The following is a 16596-nucleotide window of genomic DNA, read 5'->3' on the forward strand; positions in this document are numbered from 1 at the left end:
CTGATAAAGCAACCGTTGGTTGCAAAAGCATGAATTTTGTGTGTATGTTTGGTTTGTTTGTGTGTCTATCAACATGCAAGCACTTTCGTTTGGTAAGGTACATCATCTTTGTTTTTAGATATATTTTTCCCACATGGAATGTTTCCCTATGCAGCAGAAATATATTTCTGTACTACATTCACTGCTGCCTTTGGTGAAACTTTATATGCAGTCGAGAAGTTATTACGAGATACGCACGTGTGTTGCCTTCATAGGTATGACTCTAAACTGCAGATAAGAAGTAGATCAGTTACTTCAAATCATAAAACATACTAGGCCATATGCTGCAAAACTTTTTTTTTTAAATGTGATATGCAGAATAGCAGTTGACAATGGTGGATGTTGACTGATTATCTTAGATGATGGAGCCAACCAGAGAATTGCTTTTGGTAAATGTCATCATGCCATTACAGGTATAAAGATACATGGCAACGTAATGAAATATAATTCTCTAGGGCATGGTAAACCGAATGTGCAGTTAAATTTTAGCTTATCTGTCGGATCCCAACATAACATCTCAGAACTCAGAGTTTTTCTGAAAGGACCATCAGAATTGCATGACAGTCATGGCTATAAATATCATTGCTGCTCATTTGACCCACAAAAAATTAAGCTGTGCTGTTAGGTGCCAGACTAATCGCCACCTCAAAAATTGCTTCATATCGTTGCCAAGTTTCCTTACTGTCAGACTACAATTTAGCCCTAAACAACACTTCATTCAGTGATTTGACTTGAGTATGACTTCATGACAATGGGGAATGCTACACGCAGTATAATTATTGTTAATATGACAGTGTTGGGAGGCAAAGCACTAACGGTACAAATTGATTCAACTTCTAATGAATTCTTGCAGTTCAGAACTAGGGATTCTAGGGCTCCAAAAAGTTAACTGTTTAATGTTTGCAAGCATTACCTGAAGACAAATGCCATTCCAGCACCATTTTATGCAAATCACACATTGTTGCTGGCTGGTGTGGCCGAGCGGTTCTAGGCACTTCAGTCTGGAACCACGCGACCGCTACAGTCTCAGGTTCGAATCCTGCCTCGGGCATGGATGTTTGTGATGTCCTTAGGTTAGTTAGGTTTAAGTAGTTCTAAGTTCTAGGGGACTGATGACCTCAGAAGTTAAGTCCCATAGTGCTCAGAGCCATTTGAACGTATTGTTTTACTCGTGAATGTCGTTTCATTAAGTGAAAGTGCTAGGAAATTTATTATGTTTTGTGAAAGCGGGTGCAAATTAACATTATGAACATAAGAGATTTGGTGAAAAAAAATGCTGTAAACATTAGGAAAATTTTGGCAATTTAAAAACGGGGCTATTGTGTACCTCCTTTTACACAAATTGGTCTTACCCTTAAGGCAGAAAACTGTTTGATTGATGTTCAAGATTGATTGCCATTTGTCTTTGAGCGTCTTTCACTTGTACAGAACTTTTGTAGTTTCAGTTGTTTGGCTGAACAATCATTATACTATGATACAGAAAATGGTTCAGAAATTACTTGAAATATGTATTTCATTATAAGATAGTTTATTTTTATGTTATCCTACAGGTTGATAAAATATGGTGACTGAACTTTATAATCCCTCACATTCCCCCAATTTTTTTAAACAAAAAAATCATTTGTATATTATTTCTTGTTACTTGGAGAAGTAGAATATGTATGTGTAGTTCTGCGGATATGTTCTTATTAAAAGTTCTTGTGTTTACAGATAGTGTAATTCCTTCAGATGATGTTAATGTAAAGAGGAAATGGAGAGGAAAGAAAGGATGGGCTTATTCGCGACAGTCGGGATCTAACATGCGTGGTGGCTTGAATCAGCGATTTCGCCAGGTAATTTTCAGTCTAAAACTGGTTAAATATTATTATTAAAATGTACATTGAAAATAACATTAATTTCCATGGCTGCCACAAGATAAATTATTTTATGTGCAGAGATATGAGAATTTTTATCATTATATCCACCTTTCTTTTTGCCCTGTAAGGTGACTGCTTTCAGTCATCATAGTAAATTTGTGTACAATGTGTGCTGGGAAAGTAATGAGTCAAACATACAGATCTACTGGTCAGGTCTCCAGAGGTAGCAGTTGGTGCAGTTTGTTGTGCAAATGATGTGGAGCTCAGTTGTGTTTGTGTCATCACAGATTGCAGATCAATTGTCAAATGTAGGTATTACTGAGAATTATTCCATGAGTAAAAGTGTGAGGCAGAATCAATCAGTGATTTACAATGAATTTTTACACGTAAATCACAAATTTTGTGACTGAAATGCTTTCTTTAAGACAAAATCTACAGGAAAGATACTTTATAGTAAGTAAAAAGCTGAGTAGGCAGAGGCATTAGCTGCATGTCACTGGTATTCCTCTTGAAGCAATTTCCAGCACTGCTGTGCCATCCTCTTTGTGACACTGATCATATGCCATTGAATTTTGGCTTTGCCTTAGGCTTCCTGTTGGTTATAGACTCTGGGCGTGCTGCAGTGTATGGCAAAACAGCAAACAACATTCCCCTGTTTTCAATGATAGTGTTGAAATGTGTCTAGAGATATTGCCATTTAGAATACAGAATTGAGAGCGGGGTCTTCAGCAAGAACTAACACTTTACACTGAAAGAACTTTTATTGGGTACAAATGACTGAGGTGAACTGCTTACTACAGCAGAGAGTGCTCGTATTGATACATACATAGAATGTTCTAGCAATTTACGATATTCAGTAATATGTAATGATCAGAAATTTGCAGAAGTCAGAAATGTTAAATCATAAATACTTGTAGTAGGTGAGAATTAAACTGGTGTTCATGTTGCCAACCAGAGGTATGTGATACACCACATTTGTCTTTGCCGCCCTCCCTAGCAAAACAGCAACTCCCTATTCTGAGTGTACTATGACTTCCTAACTGTGGTTCTTTAGTGGCTCTTCACATGGTGGTGGTGGATCTTTGTGTCCTCTTGCACTGATGAGCCAAAACATTGTGACCACCTGCTTAATGGCTTCTTTGTCTGCTGTTGGAACTGAATACATCACTGATTTTGCATAGCAGGGATCTGACAGTTTGTCTGTAGGTTTGTGGAACTATGTGGCATTAGATGTCTATGTATAGGTTATGTAATTCACGGAAACAATAAGCCACTGATTTTCATATGTGGTGATGGCACCCGATAGTGACCCAGGTGGGTTCCTTAGGATTTACGTCAGGCGAATCTGATCACCAAGACATCAGTATGAGTTCACTACAATGCTCCTCAAAACACTGTAGCATGGTTCTGGCTCAGAGACATGGACAGTTATACTACTTAAAGATGACATTGCTGCGGGGAAGACATCAAGCATGAATGGATGCAGGTGGTTCAGAGCTGTCAGTGTGTCTTCGGTTACTACCATAGATCTTATGGAAGCACAGGACAGTACCTCCTGTAGCATAATCCTGCCCCCACCAGCAAGCACCCGTGGTGTGCTGCATATTTTGAGCCGGCGTTCACTCGATGATGGTGTTTGTAGGAGAGACTATTGACCTAGTGTAGCAAAAATGTGATACACCTGAAGAGCTGACACATTTCCATTGATCAACAGTCAAATCCTGATGGTCATGTGCCCACTGCAATCGTAACTGAAAATGTTGTTATGACGACTTTGGGGTGGTCTGCTGTGGAGTTCCATGTTCAACAATGTATGGTGAACAGTATGCTCCAAAACACTTGTGTGTGCACCAGCATTGTGCTCTTTTGGCAGAGATGTCACAGATCACTATCTGTCCTACTTTACAGATAACACAAGCCTCCAGGCCTCACGTTCAGCGAAGAGCCGTGGACGTCAAACCATTTAGCGTGTAGCAGTAGTATCATTGACCTCCTACCTTTTCCCATAGATGCTCACAGTAGTAGTGCATGAAGATTTGACCAGCTTCACCGCTTTCAAGATTCTTGTTCACAGTTTCCGTGTAGTGATAATCTGCCCTTTGTCAAAGTTACTTATCTCAAAGAATTTTCCTATTTGCAGCCCATATCTTTTCTAGGGTGATCCCCCATCCGTTTCTGCTCCACTTACGTACTTTTGTTAGCACATCACATGCACGCTACCCCACCAGGTGGCACTCAGCATTGTGGTGGGCAGTGGTCATAATGTTTTGGCTGATCTGTGTAGTAACTGAATTGTTCATGAGTGATTACTTCCACCCAGGTATCAAAGTCGATGTAGGTTGGTTTTCAAGTTTCCCCTATATTATGCACCTATTGTTGATCACCACCTCAGGATTCTCATAGGGCTTGATGCAAAGGATATGGACAGCATTTCCTGCTCTTTCGCCTTCTCAGTGTAGGATCATCATCCTTGAATGTTGTCGGCACTGTCCGACAAGTGATGGAAGCTCCTGTACAGACCAGAAAGCACATCAATATTTCTAATTGCTTAGCCTTCAACACAGGTGTAAAAATCCACTATGACTCACTGGTTGGTGTTTGAGTTATAATGTTTCAGTGTCCGAAAATCGTATGCATGTGAGCCCTTATGCTTCTTCTGTTCTAGGGATAAGATTTTCACAGTTATCACCCTAAGCTTCATCAGATTGAAATGGAAACAAAGTATCCATTGTTATATTAGCCTCTCAACCATGGATCAGGGATAAAAGCTGTGAATCCTGTGATATCCTGCTTTTCTGTATTTTATGCAAATGTCATGGCAGTAAGTGTCTTATTCCAGTCTCTGTGTTCAACATCTGCATTTATCAAGACCATACCTGCCAAAGTCTTATAAAATGTTTTGTAAACCCATTTGTCTGCACATGTTAGGCGTTAGGTATCCTGCGGATGATGCTACATCATTACATCTGACATTTATCTTTACTAAAACAGTTTTTTATGCTCATAGATCAGCACATGTGGTGTGCCACACTTTAAAATTATATTTTCTACGGGAAACTTGGCTATTTCTAGAGGTTGGGCAGTTGGTACAACCTTAGTGAGACCATAGTGGGTGATGTAGTCATTTCCATTTGTTGACTTGGAAAACCTCCCCGAGACATCAATTATCGTCCAGTGTACTGAAGCAGCTGCAAGAGCAATTGGTACCAGATGTCCTGGCAGTAACTGTGGCATGTATTTCCCATTGTTGGTATTCCCTACAGTGGCTCAAGTAATTTCTGCCAGACAAGTAGACACGCAGTCAACAGTACCTGCTTCTTATTTGTTTGAGGATCTTCAGAAATCCTACATGATGTCAAGGGCAGTGTGAAAATGCTTTAGACTGGTTGCCTATAAATGAGCTGGGATGACGAGCTGCATTGTTCATTAGTGCTTCCTTGAGTTTGTATCCATTTTTGTGTAGTACTGTAATGACATATATTCACCAATCAGTCCGTATAAGTGATGAGTGATGGGGGTTTGATCCCCATTATTAATATGGTGTTTCACACAGGGATGTTGAGTCTGCATTCTATCCCTCTGGTCTGGAAGATGCCCAAAAATGATGCAGAATGGTCAGCACGTGCTGACAATGTCTAGGCAGGACCTATTGGCAGCTGGATAATAGATACCTCTGGTGGGTAGTCAGTAATGATCACCTAATCTAATTCTTTATCAGTGGAATTAAGCTGACCTACCTGGACTGGTTTCACTGTCCCTATGAACATGTCCTTAGGGATGAATTGTGGTTGTTCATGGCAGCTGGTGATCCAGAGCAATTCTTGTCCACATGTGGTAGTAATGATTGTCATGGCATATAGAATTCTTTTGTAAGGCAGAGTATATTTTTGCCCTCAGCTGCAGCTTCACTCTTAACTTAAGCATCGCCCCCATCCGGTGGAGCCAGCAATGTTGATGTTGCATCCTTTGGTGAGCAGTCCACTGCTGGATTCTGTAGCACTGTCTCTGTTTCTGTGGCAGAGGTCATGATCTAAGCCTGGTCATTGTCTGAACTAGGTGGCCTTTCCTGGGGAGGGGGGGGGGGGGGGGTAGCATCCTCAGTAGTGGACGCCCTGATGGGGGCAAATGGCTGGTTTGGTAGGAACAGTGTACTGGTCTAGGAAACTGCCATGGAGGGTGTGTGCATTACACCATATAGGCAGACCTGCTGACATCAGTGTTTACTGGTGAGGCAGTAAATGGAGCAGGGCAGTGTTCCTGTGGAGTAAGACTGCCATGGACCTAGCCTAGCACTCATGCCAAGAGTTGTCTACAGTCATAAGCCACCTGCACCATCTGTGTGCTGAATTGTTGTCTTTTTCATGCACATATGTCCTGTAGTTAAGTTGGCACAGTGAGTTAATTCCAGCCACAGAGTTCTGTTCCCTGATTGTTACTGAGTCACTGTTGACCTGTCAAATACCATGCCAACAATCTTGAGTAGCAGCATTATCACACCTTCTGCAGGCACTAAACATGTTATACCTCTTTTTGTAATATAATACACCTCGGTCCAGAATATAGTGGGTGGTAAACTTGCTTTTTGGGGCAGTTTTCAGAGTTCATTTTACTTTTGACTAAATAGGATCTGTGTTTTGCATGTGGCTCAGAAAGTATTTGTGATATATCCATCTTTTGCCAATAAAACTTTTAGATCTGCCATTCTCTCCATATACAAAGATGATTCGTCCAATCCTTCCTGTAAATGTGATAATGCATCTGTGCCTCTGTTCTGTTCTCCTGGATTTTCACCTGCCTTGAGATGACTGGGTGTTTGTGTTGTCCTCATCATTTCATCATCATTCATGAATGTGTTAAGTTTGGACTGAGCAATGGTTGGGAATATGTATGGGCACTGATAACCGCACAGTTGAGCACCCCACAAACCAATCATCATCATCATCATCATCATCTGTCCTCCTTTACTGTAAATTATTTCAAAACAGAACTAATGTAGAGGTAATGTCCAGTATGCGTAATTGGGCATGCAGTAGTTTACAACTGAGTAGGAAACTTCATGCTTTATGGTCACTGTATATTTTGGTATGGTTACCCACTAAGCAAAAATGAAATCTTATTGTTTGCCCACATTATGGCTAAAGCTTCATGTTTGGTGGAGGTATATGACTTCTCATAATGTAACTTGGCTTGCAATACCTATGGTATAAAACTTTAATCTGAAACAAAACATTTCTTAATCCAACACTTGAAACATCAGTGGTATAACATCTTCGCTTGACTTATTTCTCTTGTAGTCAAGTCAAAAGCTGATTGGCTTTCTGCTGTCCATTCTTTAACAATTAACTTAAAGCTTGACTATTTTGTGCCTGCTTTGGAACAAACCTTTAGTAAGAACTATGCCGTCCTATGAATGATTTTAATTGATTCGTTGCGTGAGGTAGGAAAATTTCGTACTGCTGTAATCTTGCTTTTAATGGGTGTTATTCCTCCTGATGAAATGATGTGACCAAGAAATTTAATCCTCTTCCTTCCAAAATTTGACTTTTTACGATTGTTGCTTCAGCTCTTCAGAATTTTTGTGGTACTTCTTTGTATCAATTTCAGATATATTTTCCATGTTGCAACTAATAACAAATTGTCAATATGAATGTAATAGTTGTCCCAGTACTTTATCCAAGGCTGCAGCAAATACACTTGCATTTACATTCAACCTAAATGATGGAACTCTAAACTAGTAACTTCTTCCTGCAAATCTGGATGTTGTATACTTCCGTGTTTCTTTTGTCAAAGTGATTTGCCAATAAATCAATGAAAATAATCAATTTTTGAAAATATAATGTAATTGAATGGATAAAAAATCTACTCACCAAGTGGTGGCAGGAGTACACACATGTGTGAAGGTTAAGGCAGGGTGAAGGGGAAGGAAGAGGGATGAAGAAAAAGGACTGATGAGGTTTATGAAATGGGGAGAGTTTGGAAAAGTCACCGAGAACCCCAGGGCAAGGGAGACCTACCGTACAGGATAAGAAAAAAGGATTGATAGTTGGGGACTGCACCAGGAGAGATATGAAAACCTCAGAGTTTAGAAGTGGAAGGTAGGGTAATAGGCAGAACAGAGATTACTGACAAAATGTTGTGCAAGAGTTAATAAGAGTAGAAACCTAAGTGCATTGTATGTGGTAGAGGCGGCGGTTGGGGAAAAATAGACAGATCAGAAAATAAAAGATATAGAAAACCAAACATGAGTGAAGGAAGGAATAGTTACTGAGAAGAAGTGCTGAGCCCAAGAAAACTGACATAAACTTAGGCCAGGTGGGTGGCAGGAAGCAAGGATTTGTTGTAATGCTGCTTCCCACCTGTGGAGTTCTGAGGAGCTGAAGTCTGGGGAAAGAATCCAGATGGCATGTGTGGTAAAACAGGCACCAAAGTCATGAGTGTCATGTTGTGGAGTATGCTCTGCAACAGAATATTGTGCGTTGCCATTTTACACCCTTTTGGTATGTCAATTCTGCCTGATTGATAACTTTGTGGTGGTGATACCAATGTGAGAGACCAAACGGTGTTTACAAAACAGCTGGTACACGGCATGTAGTTTTGCAGGTTGCTCTCCCTTTGGTAGTGTATGTTTTGCTTGTTGCAAGGCTGGTATAGGTGGGGGTAGGAGGGTGCATGGAGCAAACCTTACAGTAGGGCAATCACAGAGGTAGAAGCCATTGGGTATGGAAATGGGAGGGAGCATAGATGGGGAGGGGAGGCTATTCTGTCTAGGTGTGATGGACTGATGGACAAAATGTCAGGCAGAATTGACCTCATTTTAGTTCATGATTTTTGGGTCATTATAGCCTTGTCAGAGTAGCTGATTAATACATTCAGGACCAGGATAATTCTGTGTGTACTGAGTGACAAGAGGTGTATTCCTGTGTTTTTGAGGGATCAACAGTACCAGGATTGGATGTGATGAAGCAGGTAATCTGCTTTTGATCTAAACTGGTGGGGTAATTACATCCTGTGAAGGTTGAGGTGAGAATGGTGGGTGTAAGAATCTGCATCTGAACAAATACATTTGCCGCGAATGCCCAGGCTGCCTGTGGGAGGGAATGTTTGATATGGAAAGGATAGCAACAGTCAAAATTTAAATACTGTAGTTTGTTAATAGGTTTAATTTGAACAGAAGTGCGTAGCTGACTCTCGGTGAGGGTGAGGTCAACATCAAGGAATGTGGCAAGGGATTCAGATAGGATCATGTGAAGTTTTATTAAGAGAATGTATTTAGAGATTCCAAAAAATTTTAACACGCCAGCTTCACCATGAGTCCATATGGGAAAGTTGTCACTAATGTACCTAAACCAAAACATGAGCTGAAGGTGTATGGATTCCATGTTAATCCCTCTCCAAGCAACCCATGGAAAGGTTGTCATAGGGAGGCTATTCTGGTTCCTACGGCTGTGTCCCTGATCTCTTTGTGTGTCCGACCTCAGAGTTAAAGTAGTTGTTGGTAAGTATAAAGTTGATTAAGGTAAGCAGGAATGACTTCATAGGTTTGGGATCAGATGGGTGCTGATTGACGTAATGTTCAGCAGCAAACCTACCATGTACGGGGGGATGTTGGTATAGACGGAAGCAGTGTCATTGGTGTCAAGCAAGGTGTATTATGAGAGTGGGATGGACACAGATTACAGATGATCTAGGAAACAGTTGATGTCTTTGTGCTATAGGTTGCACATGTTGATGAATGAAGTAAGGCAGATATACATTCATGGGTGCTTTGATGGCAGCAACTATTAGATGACCACGGTGATTGGGTTTGTGGATTTTAGGAAGAGATTTTGTATTGTCCCTTCGTGTACCTTTGAGCAGTGATTTGGAGCTATGACCGACTGTGCTTAGTTTTCCTTATCATGATTTGTCTTCCCTCCTTTGTTCTAGCTTGAATGTCTGTTAATCTGTTCAAGTGCAACATTTGGTTGTTATTATTCCCACATTGTAATCACAGTCTCTCCAGTTAACGTGTTTGTGGTTGTCCAGTTGGTACCTATGGTTGTGTTGGTACCTATGGTTGTGATGTGACTGTCAATTTCTTTCACTGTTATTCACATCATGCATGCGACCGTTTGTTTCTCTTCAACTTAACAGCACACCATGGTCATAGTACTCTGCTTTGTTTAGACACTTTCCAAAATATCTGTCAAGCATCCCACATCTTACATTGTACAGTTTATCTTGAACCCTGCAGGGCTGGTATTTTGACAAAAATAATCTCGGACTCAGGGTATATCTGGCATATGTTGGCAGCTTCTGTTGCTCACAGTGGTGTGTCACATGTCATATTGCCTCTGACAAATCTGACTGATTTTCAGTCCAAGTCTCTTGCAGTACACAGTGGGAAGCTTTATAAATATGACTGGTTGGTGTACATCGCATTTTCCAGGTATACATTCAGAAAATTACCAGTGCTGAATTTTAACATCCTCTGTCTGATATGTTATCATTATTGCTTTTGCTTTCGTAATGCTGGTAGTTTTTACAAAATTTTCTGGACTTGGGTTGCAATCTCAACAGATGAGTTCTTCTCACATCAAATCATCGATGATGAGGATTTGGACACTAATTGCTCTAATGTATGCTTGAATTCCTTTAACTCTTGTTTAACATTTTCCATGTCAGAAGTGATGGCTTCAATGCCTTTTTTGTATTCCTGATTAATAGTTTTATGCATCATGCCTGTATCCTCCAAAATCTCATGTTTGCATTTCTTATGTTGATTTAGTGCAATGTTTTGTGCTCTGATTAATTCCACTACGTGCATGTCAGTGTGTGACTTGTAGTTGTCGAAAACCTCTTGAACTTTGTCATGTAACTTCTTGGCCTGTGCTTTTTTCCATTCTGAGAATTTTTATCCTGTGTTTTGTGCCACTCTTTAACTTTGTCATCAATAATTGTTATGAGCAGTTCAGCTTTGAAACCACATACCAATTTTTTTTTTCCAGTGCTGTTTCCAATTTTTAAATTTTTACCATTAAATTTTGTTCCTTTTCGTATCATTTATTATCGAAACATTGTTCATATTCTCTGAATTTGTTTGACAACACGTCTTTTATTACTTCAGTCTGAATGTTTTGTTCAAACAACACCTCTACACATTCAGTCAATTATGTTTGCAAATTATTGTGTCATTGACTCTTGTAGCTAAATCTTAAACTGAGTCACACTACTAACTTTTGCAGTTAATGCGTCTCGGGAACTTACCGTTGCTGCCATTGGTAATGTCAAACTATTTAACTATTTAAATAGCTTAGATCAGGGCTTCACATAAGATGTGCTTCACAAGCAATGGCGATTGCAAGCCTGCAAGGAGTGTCTACTATACTCCCGCCTCCCATCATCTCGAGGAGTAAACTGGGATCGATGTACAGCCTTCCTCTTCCCCCCCCCCCCCCCCCCCCCCCCTCCCTGTCTCTACGATTATTCTCCTGTTGCACTGCAGATCTGCTGTGTCAAGCTGCATATCAGCATGAATTGAGTACTGGAACCTTTTTTACTGCTGCTGCTACTACTACTACTACTACTACTACTAAACAACAGTATTGTCAGAAATTTGTATACCGCTTGAAGAAGTTATGTAAAATTTTATCATAGAAATCAAACAGTGGAAAATCCAGGATGGAATGTAAGAATTAAATAAATTGTATACCTGTAGCTACTATTTCCAATATCATGTATCAAGTACCATTTTCAGAGTGATTTGCTACACTCACTATCCTGATTCCAGTCATTCGCCTTTGAACAGTCTACAGCACACTTTGTTGTCACATCAGCATGTTTCTCGCATCAACATTTTTTGTTGTGTACATTTCCCTATTGTCAAAAACTTTACAGTTATCATTGTCTTTTGTTGTGCCACTTGCACTGTCATAGTTCTCACCATTGCTTGAATCATTAGAATCACTTTCTTCCAAGAAACACTCAGTTCTTGTTGTGGCTTCTTATTTAAATAGGTCATTCAGTTTCCTGCTAATCTAGTAGGTTAGATATAGCTGACACAATAGCTAATATATTTCTCAACAACTTAGAACAGAAAATCTTCAGCACTAATAACATATACCCACACTAAGACACTTAAATAGTGTTTCCAATATGTAGATGATACTCTGCTGCTAATAGACAGTTCTAACAATGAAATTCAACAGATACATGCAACACTATACGAACTTCATCCTAACATGAAATTCACTACAGGACATGAACACGATCAATTGATCAACTTCTTTGACCTAACAATAAAAAGCAGTAACACCACAAATTAGTTTTAAATTTACGGAAAAACTACGACCTCAGATAACATTATTGATGTAAATTCCTGTCATCCAAAAAAACACTAACATGCTTATTTTCGCACAATGATTAACAGATTACGTAATCTACCATTACAGCAACCAGCTATTCAGAAATAATTTGAAACTCTCAAATACATAGCACAACATAACAGTTTTAATCCCAGTATAGTCAGTCAAATACAAGAGAGATATAAAAATCCCACACATGCCCAAATTCATGCTGACATAAAATTAATATGAGAAACATCAACTAAATGGAAAATCGCATATATACTACGAATACACTTAAGAAATATATCAAACAAACTAAATCCACTATTAAAAAATACTACAATGAGATTTGCTAACTGTACTGCACACAACATAAAAACACAAATCCATTCCAATAAAACAAAACCACCAACATACAGGTACCCAGATATCTATAAAACCAGTTGTAACAACTGAATAAATCTATAAAGGCCGAATAGGAAGAATGTCGAGAACACACCAGAAAGAGTAACGCAAAATCCCTCAACATTTTTCTGCCTCTTGAAGATGGAAACCAATAACTACACAATGAAAATCCTACATATAATACCTAAAGGCCCAAAAATTACCATTTTAGAAGAAATGTAAATACACACACACACACACACACACACACACAGATGAATAAGATAAATATATAACCATACAACATCTATGATTTTTGTCAGGTAAAGCTGTCAAATTTATAGAAAATGAAAATTTCAAAAATTACTCAACAGCATCTGCTGTGGAGAAAGAGTATATATATAATAAACAAAAACAATTCACTCAGCATTACAAATACAATATGCAGAAATATTTGATAGCTACAACATCAACGATGTTATATGAAAGTACGTACTCGCACACTGTTATAAACCAGTCAGATGTATAATGTAAAAATTTTATAAGCTAAAAACACTATATAATTGCATATCCCTTGAAAATGTAGTGCATCCGAAATAAATTTATTGCGCAAATGTACAACTCTTGAATAAAGCTTCAAAAAATAGCAGCATCCTAGTACAATAAATATATATAAAATGTTTTTAAATGATCCATATGATGGTAATGAATGTAGTCTGATAATATTTGTTCTCCTTGGAACCTTCACATATGGATAAGTTTGCTATGATGCAGTACACAGAATTAGGATTAGTCTGAAAGGATGACATGGTGCCAGTTTTGTGTCCATTGTTGTTGGTGGTGATGGTGCACCACTGACAGCATACCTCTCTCTGCTGCTGTGACAAGGGAAGACACGACAATGTTCATCATGCTGAAAGTCCATGGTTCTCCGGACCTTGTCGCACTGCCCTTGTGGGTACTTGCCTTTGCCTTGTTGCAGGCAAGCCCATTACCTGACTCAGGGTTCCTGACATGGGTATATGACACTGTGACACATCGATAAGCATCTAAATGGAGCCGAGAACTTTTCTAACAGGACATCATTTCCACATTTGACTGTAAAATTATTTATTTATAAAAACCAATATTGTAGTTTCAGCCTTATAGCCATTATCAATTGGGATATCGTGAACTGCAAAAGCAGATCATATACACACAATTATATTTGAGTCGTGTCATGTGTTAAGCAGTTATATAATAAAATAGTCAAAATTAACATATTGCTCACATTGTGCTTCAGCATATATCAAAATAATAAAAACTATCTGACATGTATATGGGGTGTTGACAAAAAAAGTGTCAGATGTTTTGAGAGGTGGTAGTATCCATCAAGACAAGAAAAAAAAAGTCCAATAAATATGGGTTCGGAAATGCATACAATCTGAGATCGTTACATTTGTCCATAGTGGTTGAAGACAATAACTCCACCTCCTTGACATGCAAGATAAACATTGAGGAGACAAATACTGTATGGGCACAGTCATAGCCTTAGTGATCTGTAAGCATGTCTTTCTGTATTGACATTCTCTGGTATTAACATCAGTCTGAGCATTGGGTAGTTTACAACCAGTTGTGTTGTCAGCATTGTGTTATAGGTGCTGTAGTCTCAGACTTGTTAGTGTGTGTTATTGTGCAGTAAATTTCTAGCAGTGCTGGGTATGTGTTGTAGAGTTGTATCAACTTTTAAAAAAATGGCTTAATTGTTATGTTTGCTGTTGTTGTGATGTGCATATTGCCCTGTACATAAATGGTGCAGTAATTTTCTTTTGTCTTCCTCATGTTAGCAATGGGCATGTACTAATCGACAAGCGAAATGGTAGATATGATTTTCTGCTACAGTTTAGCAAATGAAAGTAGTTGCAAGCCTGTGCCATCTACACGGAAAAATATTCACATTACACAGTACCATCTGATAAGCTGTTCGACTAACTATTTCAGCATTTCAAGGACACAGGTCCTCTAGCACCCCACAAGGTGAACAGTAGGTGGTCTTGATCAGTCCACACACGTCAGATGGAGGAGCATGTTCTAAATCTACGACAAGGCAGGTTTCACAAGAGATGACATTGTGAACTTTCATAACCAGTGTGTGGCAATTGGCAGCAGCAGAAGGCATGAGTCTCCATTTGTCTAGTTGGTACTACATGAGCAATTGCTGCATCCGTACCATCTTCAGTGCAACAAAGCACTAAGGCCAGAAGATGACCACAGCAGATTGCAGTCCTGTCAGTGGCTCTTACAGAAGTGTACTGCAGATCTACTGCTTTTGCCGAAGATTGTAGTGATTGACGAGGCAGGGTTCACAAGAGATGGCATGTGACGTTCATAACCAGCATGAGTAGGCTAATGGAAATCCCTGTGCACTTGCAGAAAGAGGGCATAAACAACATCAGTGTATGGGCAGGTGTTTCTAGTGATAAATTACTAGGGCTGTACATCCTACAATGAAGATTAAACAGGACTCATTGCCATCAATTTCTTGTTAATGTATTGCCTCCCTCGTTGGCCTTATCAGCAAAGATTACAGGTGTGGTTTATGCACTGTCATGCACCAGCACATTTCCTCTGCAGAGTGTGTGAACATCTGATGCTGACATTTCAAGATCGCTGGATAGGTCTGGGAGGCCCCACACCTTGACCTCCCCGTTCCTCAGATTTCAGTCCCCAACATTTTTGGTTCCCGTAGGATTTTGGCTATGGGGATGCTTAAAGGCATTAGTCTATGCCATCCCAGTCAGTGATGTCCAAATAGTGCAGGATTACGTCTTCAATGCATGGCAGCTTACGATGACAACCAGGTGTATTTCAATGAGTGGTGATTTGTTACCCCAAGGGAGAGAGAGATGCATTGCCATGGACAGAAATCATGTTGGACACCACCTATTACAAGTGTGATGGAAGGACATCACATCGAACCTTCCCTATGAACATGTGTGCCTATCTCAGAAAGTAAGTTTTGAGGACCCGTGTTTATTGGACTTTATGTTCTTGTTTTGGTGGATACTAACACCCCTCAAAATCTTCAACACTTTCTTTTTAGCACTCTGTATACATCATCAGCACATACATATGTTGGCTATTTCAGTGCAAGAATGGGTCTACATTAATCAAGAGCGAACTATGAACGACATAAAAATGGCATACATTATACATACAGTTTGTGGTATTATCATCTTTTACAAAAATTGCATCAAACCATTACGTGCGTACACTGTATAGGTGGTAAATGAGGCTGTTGGCAGGAAAAAACTACAGAGTAAACATTTGCTATCTGAGTGAATTAATAATTATTGTAAGTTAGTTGACAAACATTCGGTATTCTGCTGTATAATAGAATCGTACTATTTAAGGAAGGAGATGGGTATATCATTTACCAAGGCATGGTTTAGTAAAAGTCGTCTCCCCTAGCTTTGCATGCTCATAACATCTAGCAATCTGGGCAGTAATAATCATATAGACCCCATTACTCATGCATACATTGCAACAAAATCACTGAATGTGAAATTCACAACCACATAAAACCATCTTTTGTGACATTGCTTACTAAATATACTGAATTAATAAATAAAATAAAATATATATGCTTACAGACACTGAATCTAAAGCGAAATTTATGGGAGAAATATCTCAGCCCTTCGAAATAAGTGCAGGTGTAAAGTAAGGTGGTGGCCTGTGCCCGATTCTTTTTAATAGTGTTTTAGAAAAAACAGTGCAACTTTGGAAGGAAAAACTGAATGAATCTAAGATTTCACAAATAAGGTTGGTAAAAGGAAACAAAAAATATTGAAATTAACTGTCTCACATTTGCAGATGACATTGCTATACTTTCTGAAAATGTGACATCTCCTATATCAAAAATTAATCTTGTAGAAGCAATAGCCAGTAGGACTAGCTTAAGAATTTCTGCATGGGGAAAACAAATTACAAACATTAAAAAGATGCTGCCACTT

The 16596-nt window shown here is 39.1% G+C and overlaps 1 protein-coding gene across 2 annotated transcripts in view; it reads left to right on the forward strand.

The window, feature by feature from the left end:
• The window catches only part of LOC126095214 (RNA-binding protein 33-like), a 225247-nt gene that overhangs the window by 76957 nt on the left and 131694 nt on the right, over positions 1-16596 (forward strand). For both annotated transcript variants that reach the window (XM_049909950.1, XM_049909951.1), the window contains exon 6: positions 1750-1871. In XM_049909950.1, the coding sequence (XP_049765907.1) occupies positions 1750-1871 (122 nt within the window). The remainder of the gene's footprint in view (positions 1-1749; positions 1872-16596) is intronic.

Source organism: Schistocerca cancellata, chromosome 8, assembly GCF_023864275.1.
Source record: "Schistocerca cancellata isolate TAMUIC-IGC-003103 chromosome 8, iqSchCanc2.1, whole genome shotgun sequence".
Lineage (NCBI taxonomy): Eukaryota > Metazoa > Arthropoda > Insecta > Orthoptera > Acrididae > Schistocerca > Schistocerca cancellata.